The 14,731-nt window shown below is 38.2% G+C and overlaps 1 protein-coding gene and 1 long non-coding RNA gene across 9 annotated transcripts in view; both read right to left on the bottom strand.

Moving 5' to 3' along the window:
• LOC308572846 overlaps positions 1-14,731 on the bottom strand; it is a 198,965-nt gene that overhangs the window by 51,318 nt on the left and 132,916 nt on the right. The gene's annotated exons all lie outside the window — the stretch shown is intronic.
• NEO1 (neogenin 1) overlaps positions 1-14,731 on the bottom strand; it is a 108,505-nt gene that overhangs the window by 22,286 nt on the left and 71,488 nt on the right. For 5 of the 8 annotated variants that reach the window (XM_081169185.1, XM_081169186.1, XM_081169181.1 and 2 more), the window contains exons 13-21: positions 13,674-13,815; positions 10,854-10,964; positions 9,215-9,409; positions 8,650-8,745; positions 6,045-6,268; positions 5,625-5,763; positions 4,033-4,140; positions 1,077-1,271; positions 484-516 (exon numbers count right to left, since the gene is read on the bottom strand). In XM_081169185.1, the coding sequence (XP_081025311.1) occupies positions 484-516; positions 1,077-1,271; positions 4,033-4,140; positions 5,625-5,763; positions 6,045-6,268; positions 8,650-8,745; positions 9,215-9,409; positions 10,854-10,964; positions 13,674-13,815 (1,243 nt within the window). The remainder of the gene's footprint in view (positions 1-483; positions 517-1,076; positions 1,272-4,032; positions 4,141-5,624; positions 5,764-6,044; positions 6,269-8,649; positions 8,746-9,214; positions 9,410-10,853; positions 10,965-13,673; positions 13,816-14,731) is intronic. The other 3 variants (XM_081169180.1, XM_081169184.1, XM_081169182.1) reach the window with 2 other exon arrangements.

Genomic DNA, 14,731 nt, shown 5'->3' with positions numbered 1-14,731 from the left:
AAGGGTTCACCATTATGTTCATTCAACTGATTTTTTATAAAGATGAGAAACAAACATGCACAAAAGTCATCTTGAAAAGTGGGGAAGGGAAGGGGCCACATGACCTCACAGAGAGATAGCTAACCAATGTCCAGCCCACATCAGCTGTCAACAATAAAAACAGGCTTTCCCCAAAATGAATTCTTAAGATGCGTGTGTGTGTTTTCATACTGGGCTCACCACTCAAATTATGTACATGGGGCGCAGCTGCTTTGAGCATGCATTTGAATACATGGTGCCAATCATGGATGCATCCACCTTGCACTACCTAACGAAAGAGATTACATTCCAAACACACTATGCAAAAAAGTATTTACAGCATTTCAAACTTTAAATTCTACAAGAGCTTGTTTTTTGGCATTTAACAGTTGAAATACTGTTAGAAGAAAGACAATAGCACTTGCATGAAAGGAAATGACACAAAAAATATGCCCATTGGTTTACCTTGATCATTAGACATTTTATCTGAAGATTCAGCTACCAGGACAAGCACAGGGAAGAAGCAAACAAGAGAGAGATAACTAAATCTAAAGGAGTGACAAAAATTTCACTGGCACAGAAGTAGCAATCTCTATAAATGGGAAATTAAATAATTGCTACTACTACAGCTTACTTTATAGAAGACCCTCCCCACACCACGCCTATTCAGCTCTTGTTCATAAATTACAATGAGAAATGCTCATATCCCATATGAATATTGGAAATGTTCAAATGAGCAGTTTGATAGCATACCTCCCCAAGTAGGAGACCCTTACGATCATCCAGACATTTGCAATGAACTCATTTGCACCATACAGTATATATTCAAACAACTCTTCTATAGGTGGGAACATACAGTAAACTGTGTACTCAAAAATACTGTCCCATTCACAAGACACAACGAATGACAACAACTGGAACATTTACACTTTCAGGCTGATAGGCTGATTCATTGAACCAGACAGCCCCCCCCCCCCATGAAAAATGCATTTAAACATTTGTCTGCATTTCCCGTTTGTGCTCCCAGAGAACGTATTCAGTTAACAAGATCAACCTACCTTTAGGTGTTCTGAACTGCACCGCCTCTGACATAGGACCCATGCCTTTGGAGTTACGGGCCTGAATTTTGAAATAATATGCTGTGTCAAGTGTTAACTCTTGAATCTGGTGGGTCAATCTATTTCCCACTACTGGCTCAATGACCCAATCGTGTATTTCGGCGTTGACATCTGTACTATAGTAAATGATGTATCCTGCACAATAAACAAAATACAGATGATGAATTATGAAGACACGTTCCCAAGGGCTCTAAGCTATTTGAGAACGTTAGAGATAATGAACAGATACTTGAAACAACTAGACAAACCCATACTTCTTAAGTGTCCTTGTAATTCTTTCTCAATGAAGACAGAGAAGCAACTGATTAGTTTATTACACCCCTATTCATACAATTCTTCCCCTGCAGCATCTTGAGTACCACCACTGTATTGCACTGGGGGGGGGGGGGTTCTTTGGAGCCCCTTCCTCCTACATGCCACCATTCCTGCAGCCACCATGTGTTGTGGGATGAATTTCTGCAATGAAGAGCCTGCTGACAATGAGTAGACTTCCTGTGCAATTTGGAACCCCAATATTCCAGGTTCTAAATCATGTGGGGACTCTTAAAAGGAGAAAAGGTTCCCTGCCACAGACATTCAGCCTCTGACACATGAGGGGGCCTACAGGTACGCCAACAGCTGTGTAAGAAAGTGAGATGTCTGCAGACGCGTTTCTTTTTTTGCTTCTTGTGCAATGGTAATCACATATACGTGGTTAAGAATGACTGAACAGGGCTTACAGCTACCATAGAAGGGAAATCACTAATTGAGAAAGCAATTAGTAAATGCTAAGGAACTGCTACACAGCTAAAATACTACACTTCATAAACCTTTGGGGATAATCCAAATTGACTGTAAAGGAATATGGATTGTTCTATTGGTTTGGTATCAGACTTCCAGATTTTCCACAGAAGGCCAGTTCCTACAGATACTAACTGATAATTTTTGTGAGTTGTGAAAGTTCCAAACAGCTCCACTAGATGGTATGCTTGAAATTGAAATCCCTCACTCACTATTCACATAAGAAAATGACTTACATAGCTAAAGAAAAATTGCAGAAAACAATCCACACTCAGAAAATATATTTTTGAGTTAATTGGGTTGTTGTTTATGCATAGTGGAACAAGTCACATGTAGATCATTTGCCCCTGAGAATGCACTTTGAAACATGCTGGGTTATTATTCACAAAATTAATTACTATTGCCAAATCATTGCTTAAGGCCTTTCTCTCTTTCTCTCCCTTCACTACTCTGTTTTGTGCTGCCCACTACTCTCTCCTGCCATGTTTGTAACAGGAAGCAGCTTAGATGGTTTGAGTAAAGGAAATATTTTGTTAAAAATAAAGAATCATTTAGCAGCAAGGAAAGCTATTTTAATGTTACAGCCCAGTCGGTTTAGTGAGACACATCAAGCTACATAACTCTTTCCCAGGAAAAATCATAAATACAAATATGTTCCATAATCATGACATACAAAAAGGAAGGACTCTCTGGGCCACCCCACATCCTGAAAGTGGGACTGAAAAAGAACAGAAAATCTCACTAAAGTTCTTAAGTTTTGAAGAGAATCCCATATAAAACTACTTATTGGGGACACAGGACAATGATACAAGTGGGGATTTCTTAGCTTGGGGATGATTTGATGACTGGACCATTTTTTAAAGAACAGCAGCATTCCTGCTTAAAATTAGAACAAATTGAATAAGCAGAAAATTGTGCATTCAGCTCCTTTTGCGATGGGTTTCAGCTTTATAACGTAAATCTTAAAACGTATTCCACCAGAGGGCAGACCTTTCACATAATTATGCTGAATATAAATTCAGTATTACCCTATTTCCAAGCCTGATTAGTTCAAGTGAAGACAGACACTGTAGGATGTGCCAGGGCTGGCAATATTCTGTAGGTCTGAACTAATAGTAGAGCCATGTGCAAAAGACTGTGTATTGGGGTAGGACAGAAGGAAAGAAGTGAAATCCCCCACCCATTTCCTTCAAGCCCTGCCTCAGCCTCAGAGGCTTGAGGGACTCAGATGCACCACTTTCCTCAAGCTGCTGTGAAGTATGTCAGTAGCACATGGAAGTATAGTGACACTAGCCCTGGATTCACGAAGAAGATAGTTGAACTGGCTCAGAACCAACCTGACCTGACCTCTCGTCTTTCTCTTCTGCTGCTGCATGCAGTTGCATGGAGGTGATTAGAAGCGAAGGAAGAATCTGCTAGCCCACCCTAACTACTCTGCTTAAGCCAGTCATTTCATGCATGTGCTTCTAGCCTGAATTTGATTCCAATACTTTAATATACCATTTTATACACTTCTCATTAATATTTGGCACCTTGATATTATTTACACAGTAAATAAAATAAAGAGGAAATGGACCTAATTGTTAAAATTCAGTCATTTCATCTTGGAACATTAAAACAGTATGCAGTTAATTAAAAACACACACCACAATTTTCTTCAGACTGAAAGAACATAGATAACTAAGCATTCTAATCATTGTTTCCAACCCTTTAAAAGGATTTCTTTATTTTTTAGTAACTTTTATTTTGCTTTAAACAAATGCAGATAAATATAAACAACCAAAATTACAAAAGAAAAATCCTTAATAATAATAATAATGGAAAAGGCTAAAAAAACTACAAAGTACATGGCATAGAACATAAGCCATTATGGGAAAGAAAAAAGAAAAAGGAAAGAAGGCGGCGAAGGAAGGGAAAAAAAGGGGGAAGGGCGGGAAATGAACCAAAACACAAGAAGGTTCGTCTATTGTACGCTTCCGTCAAGGTCACAACAGATCATTCTTCTTATCAATTCTCTCTATCTGCATTCCATAGAACCCCTCATCTTGATTTCATCCTATATACATAACCTGAATGGCAGCACAAATATACCTAACTGTCCCAAATAAAATTTCACCTGTAATTTTGCCATTGGCTTCAGATGGTGGCTGCCAGTTGACTATGATGGTTCGGGGTTTTCCTTCTTTGCTCACTACTGTCACATCCTTTGGGGGAGAAGTTGGAACTGCAATAATGATATTTAAATTAAACACAGATTGTGGTATCAGTTTTATTCTTTTAAGCATTCTTTGTCAAAGATTGCTATATTCAACTACAAAAATAAGCTACTAACTTGCAGTGATACATTTTTTTCTACTGAAGAAGCAACATCAATACTAAGGATTTCAAAATACTCTTTCTATTTGGAGTATCTTGGAAGAGCAGCATATGCTTCAGAGGATTTCTGTGAGCTCCCTCCTCACCATCAACCCTTCCTGCCATGCCCTCCAACAGCAAACCTCTAGGTATGAAGCTTAAATGTGAACTCCTCTCTCCAACTGGAATTCATAAGAATGTCAATGAATCATCTGGAAGAGTGGTGTTTATAGAGGATCAATACCCTCTAGAGGGAATATATTAAAATTCAAGTTCTCACTCCTTAATGATTTGTTAAATATGCATTTGATAAAACTCAAACACTATTGTAATTTTAAGGGACTTAATCAAATATTTCAAAAAGTATGAAAAATATTGAGTTTTACTTTTCTCAGGTATAATTAAAGTTGTGTGATTTAGTTTTCTTGACTCGAATCTCATTTCAAATGGGATTTGCACAAAAGACAGCTACCCAAAACTGGATGTTGAGCAGTTTCAAAGCACTTCTTCTGGCATCGAACCAAGAATTTAAAAAATGGTATAACACAATTAAGTTATTCTGTATCCATTATTAATAAAAATTTGACCGAGCATAAAGCAAAGTGCTTCTGATTTTAAATTATCTTCAGTGGTTTAGTTCAGTTTTAAAGGAGTGTTCTGCTACTCTGTGCTTCATTTTGAATTGTTTATACTTTTACAGGAATGGACTGAAGTTTTATGTGAGCTGTCCTATGAAGGTGGTATAGAAATTCTTACATTTTAAAAAAGAAACAAAACTCCACAGGGTTGTTATCTTCTCTGAAGCTAGAGTTTTTTTGCATGCCTTAAAACATTTTCTATTTTTCGAGGCAATCATGTGTTTTTACTTCTAACCACAATAAAAGAGAAATATCATAAAGAAAATAAACAGACAAGATGCTGAAGAGATGGGTTTGAATGTGTGCAGACACATATCATGCCATTTGACTACTGAAACTGCCAAAACTTCAAATATCTCTATTTTAGCAAATAACATTAAAATGAAAGAAGCTTGGCACTTATGGATGCTTCAAGGATCAGATCAGAGCTTTTCTGATCTCTTACTTGCTCAATAATTAAATTATTTCCCCTAGTCTCATTAATTATTAACCTTCATGTTATTTATTAGCAGCTACTATTAAGACATAATTTGTATGTATGAAATGTTTTGTGGTTCTGTACATGATAGACCTATTTCATTGTATATAAATTCTCTCTTTAGTTCAAAGAACTTTAAGAATCTTCCCACACCAGAAAGAATTCAACAATACTCAAAAATTAGCATAGCATGAAAAAAGTATGTCAACTAATTTAGAAATGGCTCAACAATATCACCTAATTCAAAAGTCGTTCCATGTGCAGTCATACTCCAAGTACTTGATCTTCGGCCTTTAGTCACCATCACCGAGAACTCATACAAAGTGTTTGGTTTTAAGCCAGTTACTAAGAAGCTTAAAGTGGTGGTATTTGCAGTCTAAGAGAAATCAAAGGGTCACAAAATGAGACACTCTCTATTAAATATCCTGACTATGACAACAGTCTCTAGCATTATCTCATCCATATATCTCTATTCTCACAATATTAATTGCATTAATACAAATATTCTCTAAGGCAGTTTTGAATTTCCATTTTTGTCCATTATTTAGGAATCAACTTTCCATTTATCTTGATAGCTCATAGAAACATATGTTCAGAAATTTTTGTTAGTTTTAAATTTGGTTTGGCAAGTACCTTTGGACTGCACCTTTTGGTTACCTTGTATTTCGTGTTTGCAGGAATGTTCGTCTTCCAGCGTACTGTGTAGTAACGGGCATCCGAGACCTTCTGGTTCTTTGGCAGAGAGTTGTCTGCCCAGGTGATTCGAATGGTGTCATGGCTCAGTATGGAAGCCTGAACTCCCACAGGTGGCATCATGGGGGAGGGATCTGGCACTGGAGTGTACGGAGCATTAACAACAAATAAATCAACCTCAGAAGTGTCTAGGGAATTGATGGGTAAAAGTAGGGTATTACAATAAAAAAAGAAAGAAGGTGGCATTATATGTGAATAGAAACAAAAGGGGGAAATGCAGGGTAATACGATGAAATGAAAGGTGAGAAATGGAGAAAAAGAGAGAAAAGCCAGAGTTAATAGGCAACACAAGACCAGCATAAAAGTTTTCAGTGATTATTTCGATTCCTCCCTAAAACACATGCCATAAGCAGAGTAGGCAAAGTTCAACACCTAAGAAGATTGCTACAAAAGTAAAAGATCACTGAATCGAAATTTGAATATCCATTTGAAACTGTTTACTAATTAAGATACTCAGCGTTAGCTGCATTAAAGCGTTATTTCATCCCATCTCTAAAAAGAGGGTGGAAGAACAAGGTAGAATTAGGATCAAATGGGGACAAGCTAATCTTCCAGACAGTATTAGTGGGGAGGGGGGAACTGCTTGTGTTCAAGGTCACAGTAATTCACAGAACAGCAATATCAAAACACTTAAGATCCAGGAAACATGTTGAGCAACAAGAAAGGGAGTTCTTACCTTGGATTTTGTTTGTGAATCCAGATGAGGACATTCCTCTGATAGTAATGACACCTCCCTGGTGGTGACAGGCAGGATCCTAGACAAACTTCTGCCTCCTCTCTGGGGGGGAGGTACCATCTCCCTCCCCAGATCAACTGGCAGGGCAGATATGACCCCCACAGCTTAAACAAGCCCACTCAAACATGCAATCAACAAAGAAAACATTGGGAATCTGGGAATCTCTTCTCCAGAGGGAAAGGCACGAGGCATGGGTGAGCATCTGATGTCACTCATCCCTCTCTGCTCCCGCTGGTGAATAACTGATCCCCCGACCCATTGCCTTGGATCCAGACCCTGCACAGATAGAAATGTCAAGAGTCCAAAAGTTCACTCCCAGCAGACTCCTGCAGGGGTACAACTGCTGGGGGGGGGGGGTTGGAGAAGTCATTAAAGAAATAAAAAAGGTCAGGGCCCCTTACACCACGAGAAAACGTGCCCACCAAAATGCCTCTGCTGAGAGTAAGAGAAGGGGAGCAATGAGCCCAACAGCCCCAATACTGTGGGAGACCCTCTACAAAAACTGAGGAAAAAACACCAAATATGAATACAGCACAAGGGGCAGAAAAAAATTAAATGGCAAAAAAAACAGAAGGGAAAAACCCCACTCCTGAGCACCCTTGGCTAAACAGTTTATCAATGGGACCCAATTAACAACTGCTGAACCTCTTCAAAATGCATGTGGTTGAGGCCACCAAAATTATGCAGAGAATGAGTGATTTGGCTAGCGGCAATAGCTGGAATGCCTGACAGAAAAGGTGGGACCAAACCGGACAATCCGTCAGGGGATGGTCAGCTGGAAAGCCCAGACGGACAAGAGTAGGAGGCTGCAAAACACAGCCCCTTCCAAATGTTCACAGAGAAAGAGCAGTCAAAGATTGTTCTGAAAATGATATTCTGACCTAGCTAGTTTATTGGTGGGATAAGCAAAAAACTCCATTCTACCCCGCCACAGCCAGAAACTGCTTTACAGAAATTTGACCAACTGGCCACAGTACAAGAAAAAAAACACTCCATGAGAACTTATCAGGCCCAAACCTTTACCAACCACAGACAGTGCCAATCTGATGAGGGAGATTACTTCTCCCCGCTGGAGTGGAGGCAGAAGGCCTTGTAGGACCCTGACTGTCACCACCAGGGGTAAGTGTCATCCCTATCAGAGGAATGTCCTCCATTTGGATCCAGAAAAATGCCCAAAGTTTTCTTTTGATGAATTCTGCCAAGCGACATGCTAGAAACTGACATTAGTCACAGGTGGAAAGTATCACAGGGGCTATTAGATTATTCTGCTTAAAAGCTAAAGTCAGCATATTCATAAGCAGTTTAACTCTAGATACTTATTATTCTGAATACCTATTTAATATAACAAGTATTTTAGAGAGAGTTAGAATAAGTGCACACAATACATGATGGTAGTGTTCCATTGGTGTTTTCTGCAGTAATGTGGACAACATACCCATCACATTTCAAATGTTCAAGAGGCACAAGCATACATGTATGGATGTATTTGTGATTGGAAGATTGCAAAGTGAGAAATTCTGCATTAAAACATTGCATGAAAACAATGTAAACAAATGCATATAATTTGTGCATTGGTCAACATTAAAGTTTGACAGGAGCTCTTATAATGTAAATCCAAGTACTTGGACCAAACGTAAAATGGTTTGTGATTTAATATATTATTTACATAAAAATAATAAACCACAAACTGTAATACATTAAAGCAGCATCAATATCAAGATTCAAGGCTGCTCATTTTGAGTTACAACAAAATAGGCAAGCATTATCTTTTACCTGTATAAGCCCTAGTCACTGCACTCTCATACAGCGGAATTCCTTCTCCAACATTGTTATAGGCTTTTAAAGTTATTACATAATGGGAGCTGGGATCTAAAGAAAAAGAAAAAAGAATATTATTTGATACTACAAATTCTTAGTTATTTCTTCAATTGATGGTAAAATAGTTTCAGCCATACTTGGCAACTGAAAAAAATGAATCACAAGAGTATAAAATGAAAGTATTTTATTTCTTTCAGATTGTATGTGAACTGCTGTTCTAGAAAAATATACATCCACAGTTGTTTTTAAAATCAGAGTGAACCCTTTACACATAAAAGAGACCCAGATAAACTTAGCTATATTAATTCTGGCCTCATAACTAATCAATGCTAAAAACATGCACTATAATATATTTGCTTTTTTATTGTTTTTGGACACCCTTAGTGTGGACGGAGGCAGCAAAATTAGGTGATAGAAAGTCAGTACTCTCAACACATACAGGTCAGCATTGCCTTTAAACTTTTACTCAGAAAAATATCAAAGAAAAATGTAGTCATCAGTATTACTGTATTTCCCTTACCCAAATTCTCAATAGTGTAATATCGTTGCTTATAATCCACCTTGATGGTCTGTGCATGGGGGCTACCCACACCATACCCTATAGCATAACCTCTGACCACAATGTTCTGGTTTTCAGGTGGAGTCCAGCTCACAACAATACTAGTTACAAGTGGACGGACATGTAGGGAACTTGGAACTTCTGGAACACGAGATTCTATAATAAAGAAAGAACATTATTTAACTATTTTAAACATTAAATGTGAAGCTTTTTATTAGCTTGTTAAGCAGTAATATTGAGTTCCTAGGCTTCTTCAACAATTTGAATATTTAAGGATTCAACAGAGCAAGAAAAAATAGCACAAAACCCCTGTTGTGGCCACTAGATAGTGCTAGCTGTATATTGTATTGTATTGTATTGTATTGTATTGTATTGTATTGTATTGTATTGTATTGTACTGTACCCACTGTGTATTGTACAATATTTTCCAGGTAAAAACTGATTTTGAGGGGAATTGAAAAGGCCTTCAGAAACCCTCCATGGTCTTTTACATATTTCACATCTGTTAGCAAACCCAGTCAGAGATCCTGTAGTGAATGTGAAATGTCATTTAGGAAAACAAAGCCATCAGTGCAGTGTGGAACACAGCCCTACTTGCTAAGGTGCTACAACAGCCTGTCTTGTAATTCTGCACTGGCAACTTCATTGCTCACCAGTGCAAAACTTTCCCAACAGTCTTCCTCCAGTTGTTGAACTGAAAATAATGCATTGTGGGTAGATAAGAATATGCACAATGGGGTGAGCTCCTGTTGCTCTGTCCCAGCTTCTACCAACCTAGTAGTTCAAAAGCATACCAGTGCGAGTAGATAAATAGGTACCTCTGCAGTGGGAAGGTAAATGGATAACAGACATATACAAATATAGATGTGTGTCCATTCTGTATTACTTTCAATGGGATGTGTAATTCCATCCACTTTCTGCACTGGCTGCCTATAGGCTATTGAGCCAAATTCAAGGTAAAACTGTTGGTATATATGAAGCCCTGAACAGCTTGAAACCAGCTTACTCAAGGGATTGCCATGCACCATTTATACCTGCTCAATTGTTATGTTCAGCTGGATAGGTAAGGTGCCACTTGATATTTGCCTTGATACTATGAGTGTTTAGTATGTCTGAAATGAGGCTGTGGAACATATGCATGTTAATATTATGCAGGCACAATCAGTACTTTGCTTCAAATGCCAAATCAAGACTCTTCTCTTTACACAGGGTTTTTCTGATGTATAGCTCAACAATTGGCTATTGTGTATAGTTTGTCCAGATGTTGACTAAGTATTCCTATGCCGTTTTCTGGATGTGCTATGTGCACTGCCTAGATACTTTGTTTAGTATGTGGTATATAAGCCTATAAATAAATAAGTAAATATACAAAAAAATAAATCTGCTGCAATCAAATTAAAATGCATGTCAGCCTAGTTTTCTCAGCAACAGCAATATGTTCCCTTCTCTCTTCCTGCTCCACCCCACCCCCAATGCTCTATGAAATACATTTCATTTCTGACAAAAGGTTGGGGGGGGAATCTCCACATTTCTCCCTGGGCATGCACTGTTAAAACACATTTTTAATAGTAAGATTAATGATGCATCTTTATATCCATACCATCAAGATCACTTTCAAATGTTTCTGCTGACACCCAATCAGTAGGTAGTCCTGTACCATTGACTGTTAAAGCAGCCACCCGGAAGCTGTACTCTGTTCCTCGTTCCAGACCTGATACAAAAAATTTTTTTTTAAAAAAATCAGCATTGTGAAAATATAACTCCCACAGTGAATATGATGCCATTACTTCCAATTAAAATATCAACAATTCATCCAACCTGATAGTTAAATAGCTTATTAAAATGAAACTAAGTAAGTGCCTAAATGAATATCCTATATAGTTGTTTTTTCGATGATATAATTTAGGTCAACTGTGACACAGATCTAGGAAGCTAAGTGTTTTACAATTTGGCCTTTCACCTCTTAAGACTACTCAAGCATAACCTGAGGCTATGCATGGAAATCAACAATACTTGCAGTAGGACTCCAACTGATTCAATCGACACAGATTATCTGTCAGTTTGTGACAGGATTGACACATTACATTGACCTTCCCTGTCAGGCAACAGCAAAAGAGCATGTGGGCTACTTGTTTATGGCAAATTGGAAGACTTTGTTTTCAGAGGGTTTACTCATATTTTATCTGCAGAATAGAAACTCATTGTATGTCCTCTTCAAAGAGAACTTAATCCAAGTAAAAAATAAAGATTTGATACCCAACCCATTCACATCATCATCAACCGCCTTAAATAAACCAGATTCCCATCATTTTAAATAATGCTACTCCTCCATGTATGTGAGCACTTATATTATTATATCCCACCTTTTCTTCATCATGCAATTCAAGGTGCCATATATGTGGCTCCTGGGTGGTCACCATCCAGGCATTGACCAGACTCAAACCTGCTTAGCTTCAGGAATGTGATGGCTGAATGTGCCTTCGTGCTATACCCTGGGACTAAGTTGGTTAGACACAGAGGTCTGCTCAGCTTCACTGAACTGGTTAAAACAAGTCTTGTTAGAAGGGGCTTTCTAAATTACTTAATGGAACATTTTACACTTCTGAAAAATGGGAGTTAATTTATGTGTCTTTTAAAAACACATTTGCCTATTTATTTCTTTGAAGTATTTGTATCTGGCCTCTCCATAACCAAGAGTTTAACGTGGTTCACAACAATTCAACCAATAAAATCCAAATGAACAAAAAAAATACTAAAAATTGAGTAATGGCGAATACGGTTAATTACTAATTAAATGCTCAGGAAAATAAACTTAATTTGGCATCTAAAATAGTAAAGTTGGTGCCAAATGGATAGTTATAGGAGTATTATTACTATTATTAATTAAATTTCTATACTACCTTTCAGCAAAGGATCATTGGCCGATTTACAATATAAAAAATCAAAAATACATAACATAGTAACCAACAAAAACAAGTATTCCATAACCAGGACCACATCCAACTCATCAGTGGTCAGACACCAATCCAGAACTTGCATAGTCTCACCAAACTCCAATGACAAGGAGAAATAGAGCTGGGCATCATCAGCATATGGATAGCACAGGTTAGAAGGACATTCCTAGCTCAGTTAGGTCTCATTTCTGGGTCTGGGAAGACAGGGCTGAAGAGAAGAAGTGGGAACTACCCACTAATACCCAAGATGAATAAGGAACGAGTTTAAAAGGCAAAATGAACCAACTACAGTAAACACACAAACTACCGCAAGGCAACCAAGAACAAAAAGACAAGGGTAATCAGTGGTGCCTGCAAAGCCCACTTTTACTTGCTCCTCACCTAATACCACATATGACATCAGGTATAGGAGAGACTTGATAAAAACAGCATAGTGGGTCAAATGGCGGGGACAGGTGGGCTTAATCACACATGTGGGCTGGAGGTTCCCCATTTTTGCTTTATTCCCTAGATTATTTTTGGCCTTCCATAAAATGCAGTCAACTCTTGGTGTTTTGGAAGCACTGCACAAGGTGCTTTGCAAGCCATCTGCTCAGCGCTTCCCAACAGCCAACCACAGGGCAAAGCTACTTCTGCAGTTTTGTTGGTTTGTTTACGAAAGAGCCCCACCTGAGATTTGGAAGTGACTATATGAGTCTCTGTTCACACCTTTTATGAGGCAGTACAAAATTAATACCTGATCCTTGATTTGAGGCAACCTTTTACCGTACATCCTCTTTAACAGTTAAAGGGAGTCTCTCTCTGATGGCACACTTCCAGTACCTATTAAGTGATTGGTGCGTAAAGCAGGTGTTCAAAGAAGGATGGTCTAGCCAAAGATCCAAACATGATTGGTGAGCATAGCGGCTTCTTCCTTCTTTATAATATCAGCTGACTGACAGGTGTGTGGTAAAGCTGGTCCAGGGAGGTGGGAGAGAATTTGGATATATTCAATTCCCCACCCCACAAATAAAGGATGCTGCAGGATGGGGAATCATCTAACACCCTACAAGTAAGGCATGTTCAGTGCTCACATCATTTATCCCAGTTGGTATCCATCCTGCATCACTGGTGGTTGTTTTTTCAAAATGGTGGTGGTTTTAGTTACCAAAATCGGTTAATGTTATAGTATGCTTATAATATTATAACTATGTCCCTTTCAACAGTTATGTTATTGTTGTTTACATGTTTATGATTCTTCTGAGATTTTAAAAGTAACAACAACAGTAGCAGCAACGACAACATACAATACCAATGATAAAGAGTATACTCTTTATCAGTGGTATTGTACTGCGGATGTACATCTCAGAAAATATCTCCTTGCCCATCCTTACTATGAAAAGCACATGCTAAATAGCCTTGCTTAGAATAAAGAAACCTGTAATTAGCTGATTCTACTTTTAGATGAAGATTGCATGCCTACTCACCTTCAATTAGCTGTGAAAGTTGTGTCCCAACAATATCAGTCACATCGCTTTTGCGAGTCACTTTTCGGTAACGGATCTTATAGCCAGTAATTTGCCCATTGTGTGTTCCTGCAGGAGGGGGCTGCCAATGCATCATAATGCTCTGTGGGAAGTTAAAAGGCAGTATAAATCATGTTCTTTGCATTAAACTATGCTAATTCTCATGCTTCATCAATCTCCATTAGACTGGTTCAGGAAACAATTTATATGTAATCTGCAATATTGTGTGCAAACTTACATAACACCTTAGGCATTAAAATGATGTATCTCGAAGCAGCTCTGCAGTTCAGACTGCAGGGAACAGTATTTGATTTTTATACCCTCACATCTTAGGAATTAAGTAGCAGACCATGAACAATTTGCAGGCACTAGTATATGTCAAATCTGAATTTTATTTCTCTTCCATACCAAATAATCTCCAAAAGATACTCTGAAATATTGGAAATACTTGTATTCACTGTTTCTGAAGCAAAGAATTGCTTAACCAGCTGCACACTGAATAGAATAGAAGACACTAGACAATACCTGTTCCAGTGTTAAGCATGCAAACTGAAATTTTGCCCAAAACATTCAAAAAATGTAGATGACCAAAGGAGCCAGCTGATACATAGAAACAAAAAAATTGTTACTCCTCATAGGCTCAGCATTTGGGCTAAGAAAAACAGGCAACTCAGGAAAATAAAGATCTATGGTCTGGTTCACACACAACACTAAGTAAAACTATGAAAATTACATCTGCTTCACTCTTCCCATGGTCCTGCTGCTGCTGTACTAGTAAGAACTAAGCCATGGTTTGGCTTAGAATTTTCTGTAAACCCAGGCACGGTTTGTGTCATTCCAAACAAACTAGAAACTGTAGCCAAGGTTTGTTCTAAGCCAAAAAGAATAATAATGTGCGCACACCATCATGCTTGCTTGTTCATCCAAACCATAATTTGTAAATTGACCTAATACATGGGAAATTGTCATGTGGAGAGTCCCCTTGGAAAACAAGTGCTAGAGGATCTGGGCTAGTTCTA

This window comes from Podarcis bocagei (assembly GCF_964188305.1).
Source record: "Podarcis bocagei genome assembly, chromosome: 14".
Classification (NCBI taxonomy): domain Eukaryota; kingdom Metazoa; phylum Chordata; class Lepidosauria; order Squamata; family Lacertidae; genus Podarcis; species Podarcis bocagei.
The sequence above is the reverse complement of the archived record's forward strand: the minus strand, read 5'-3'. Positions and strand labels throughout refer to the sequence as shown.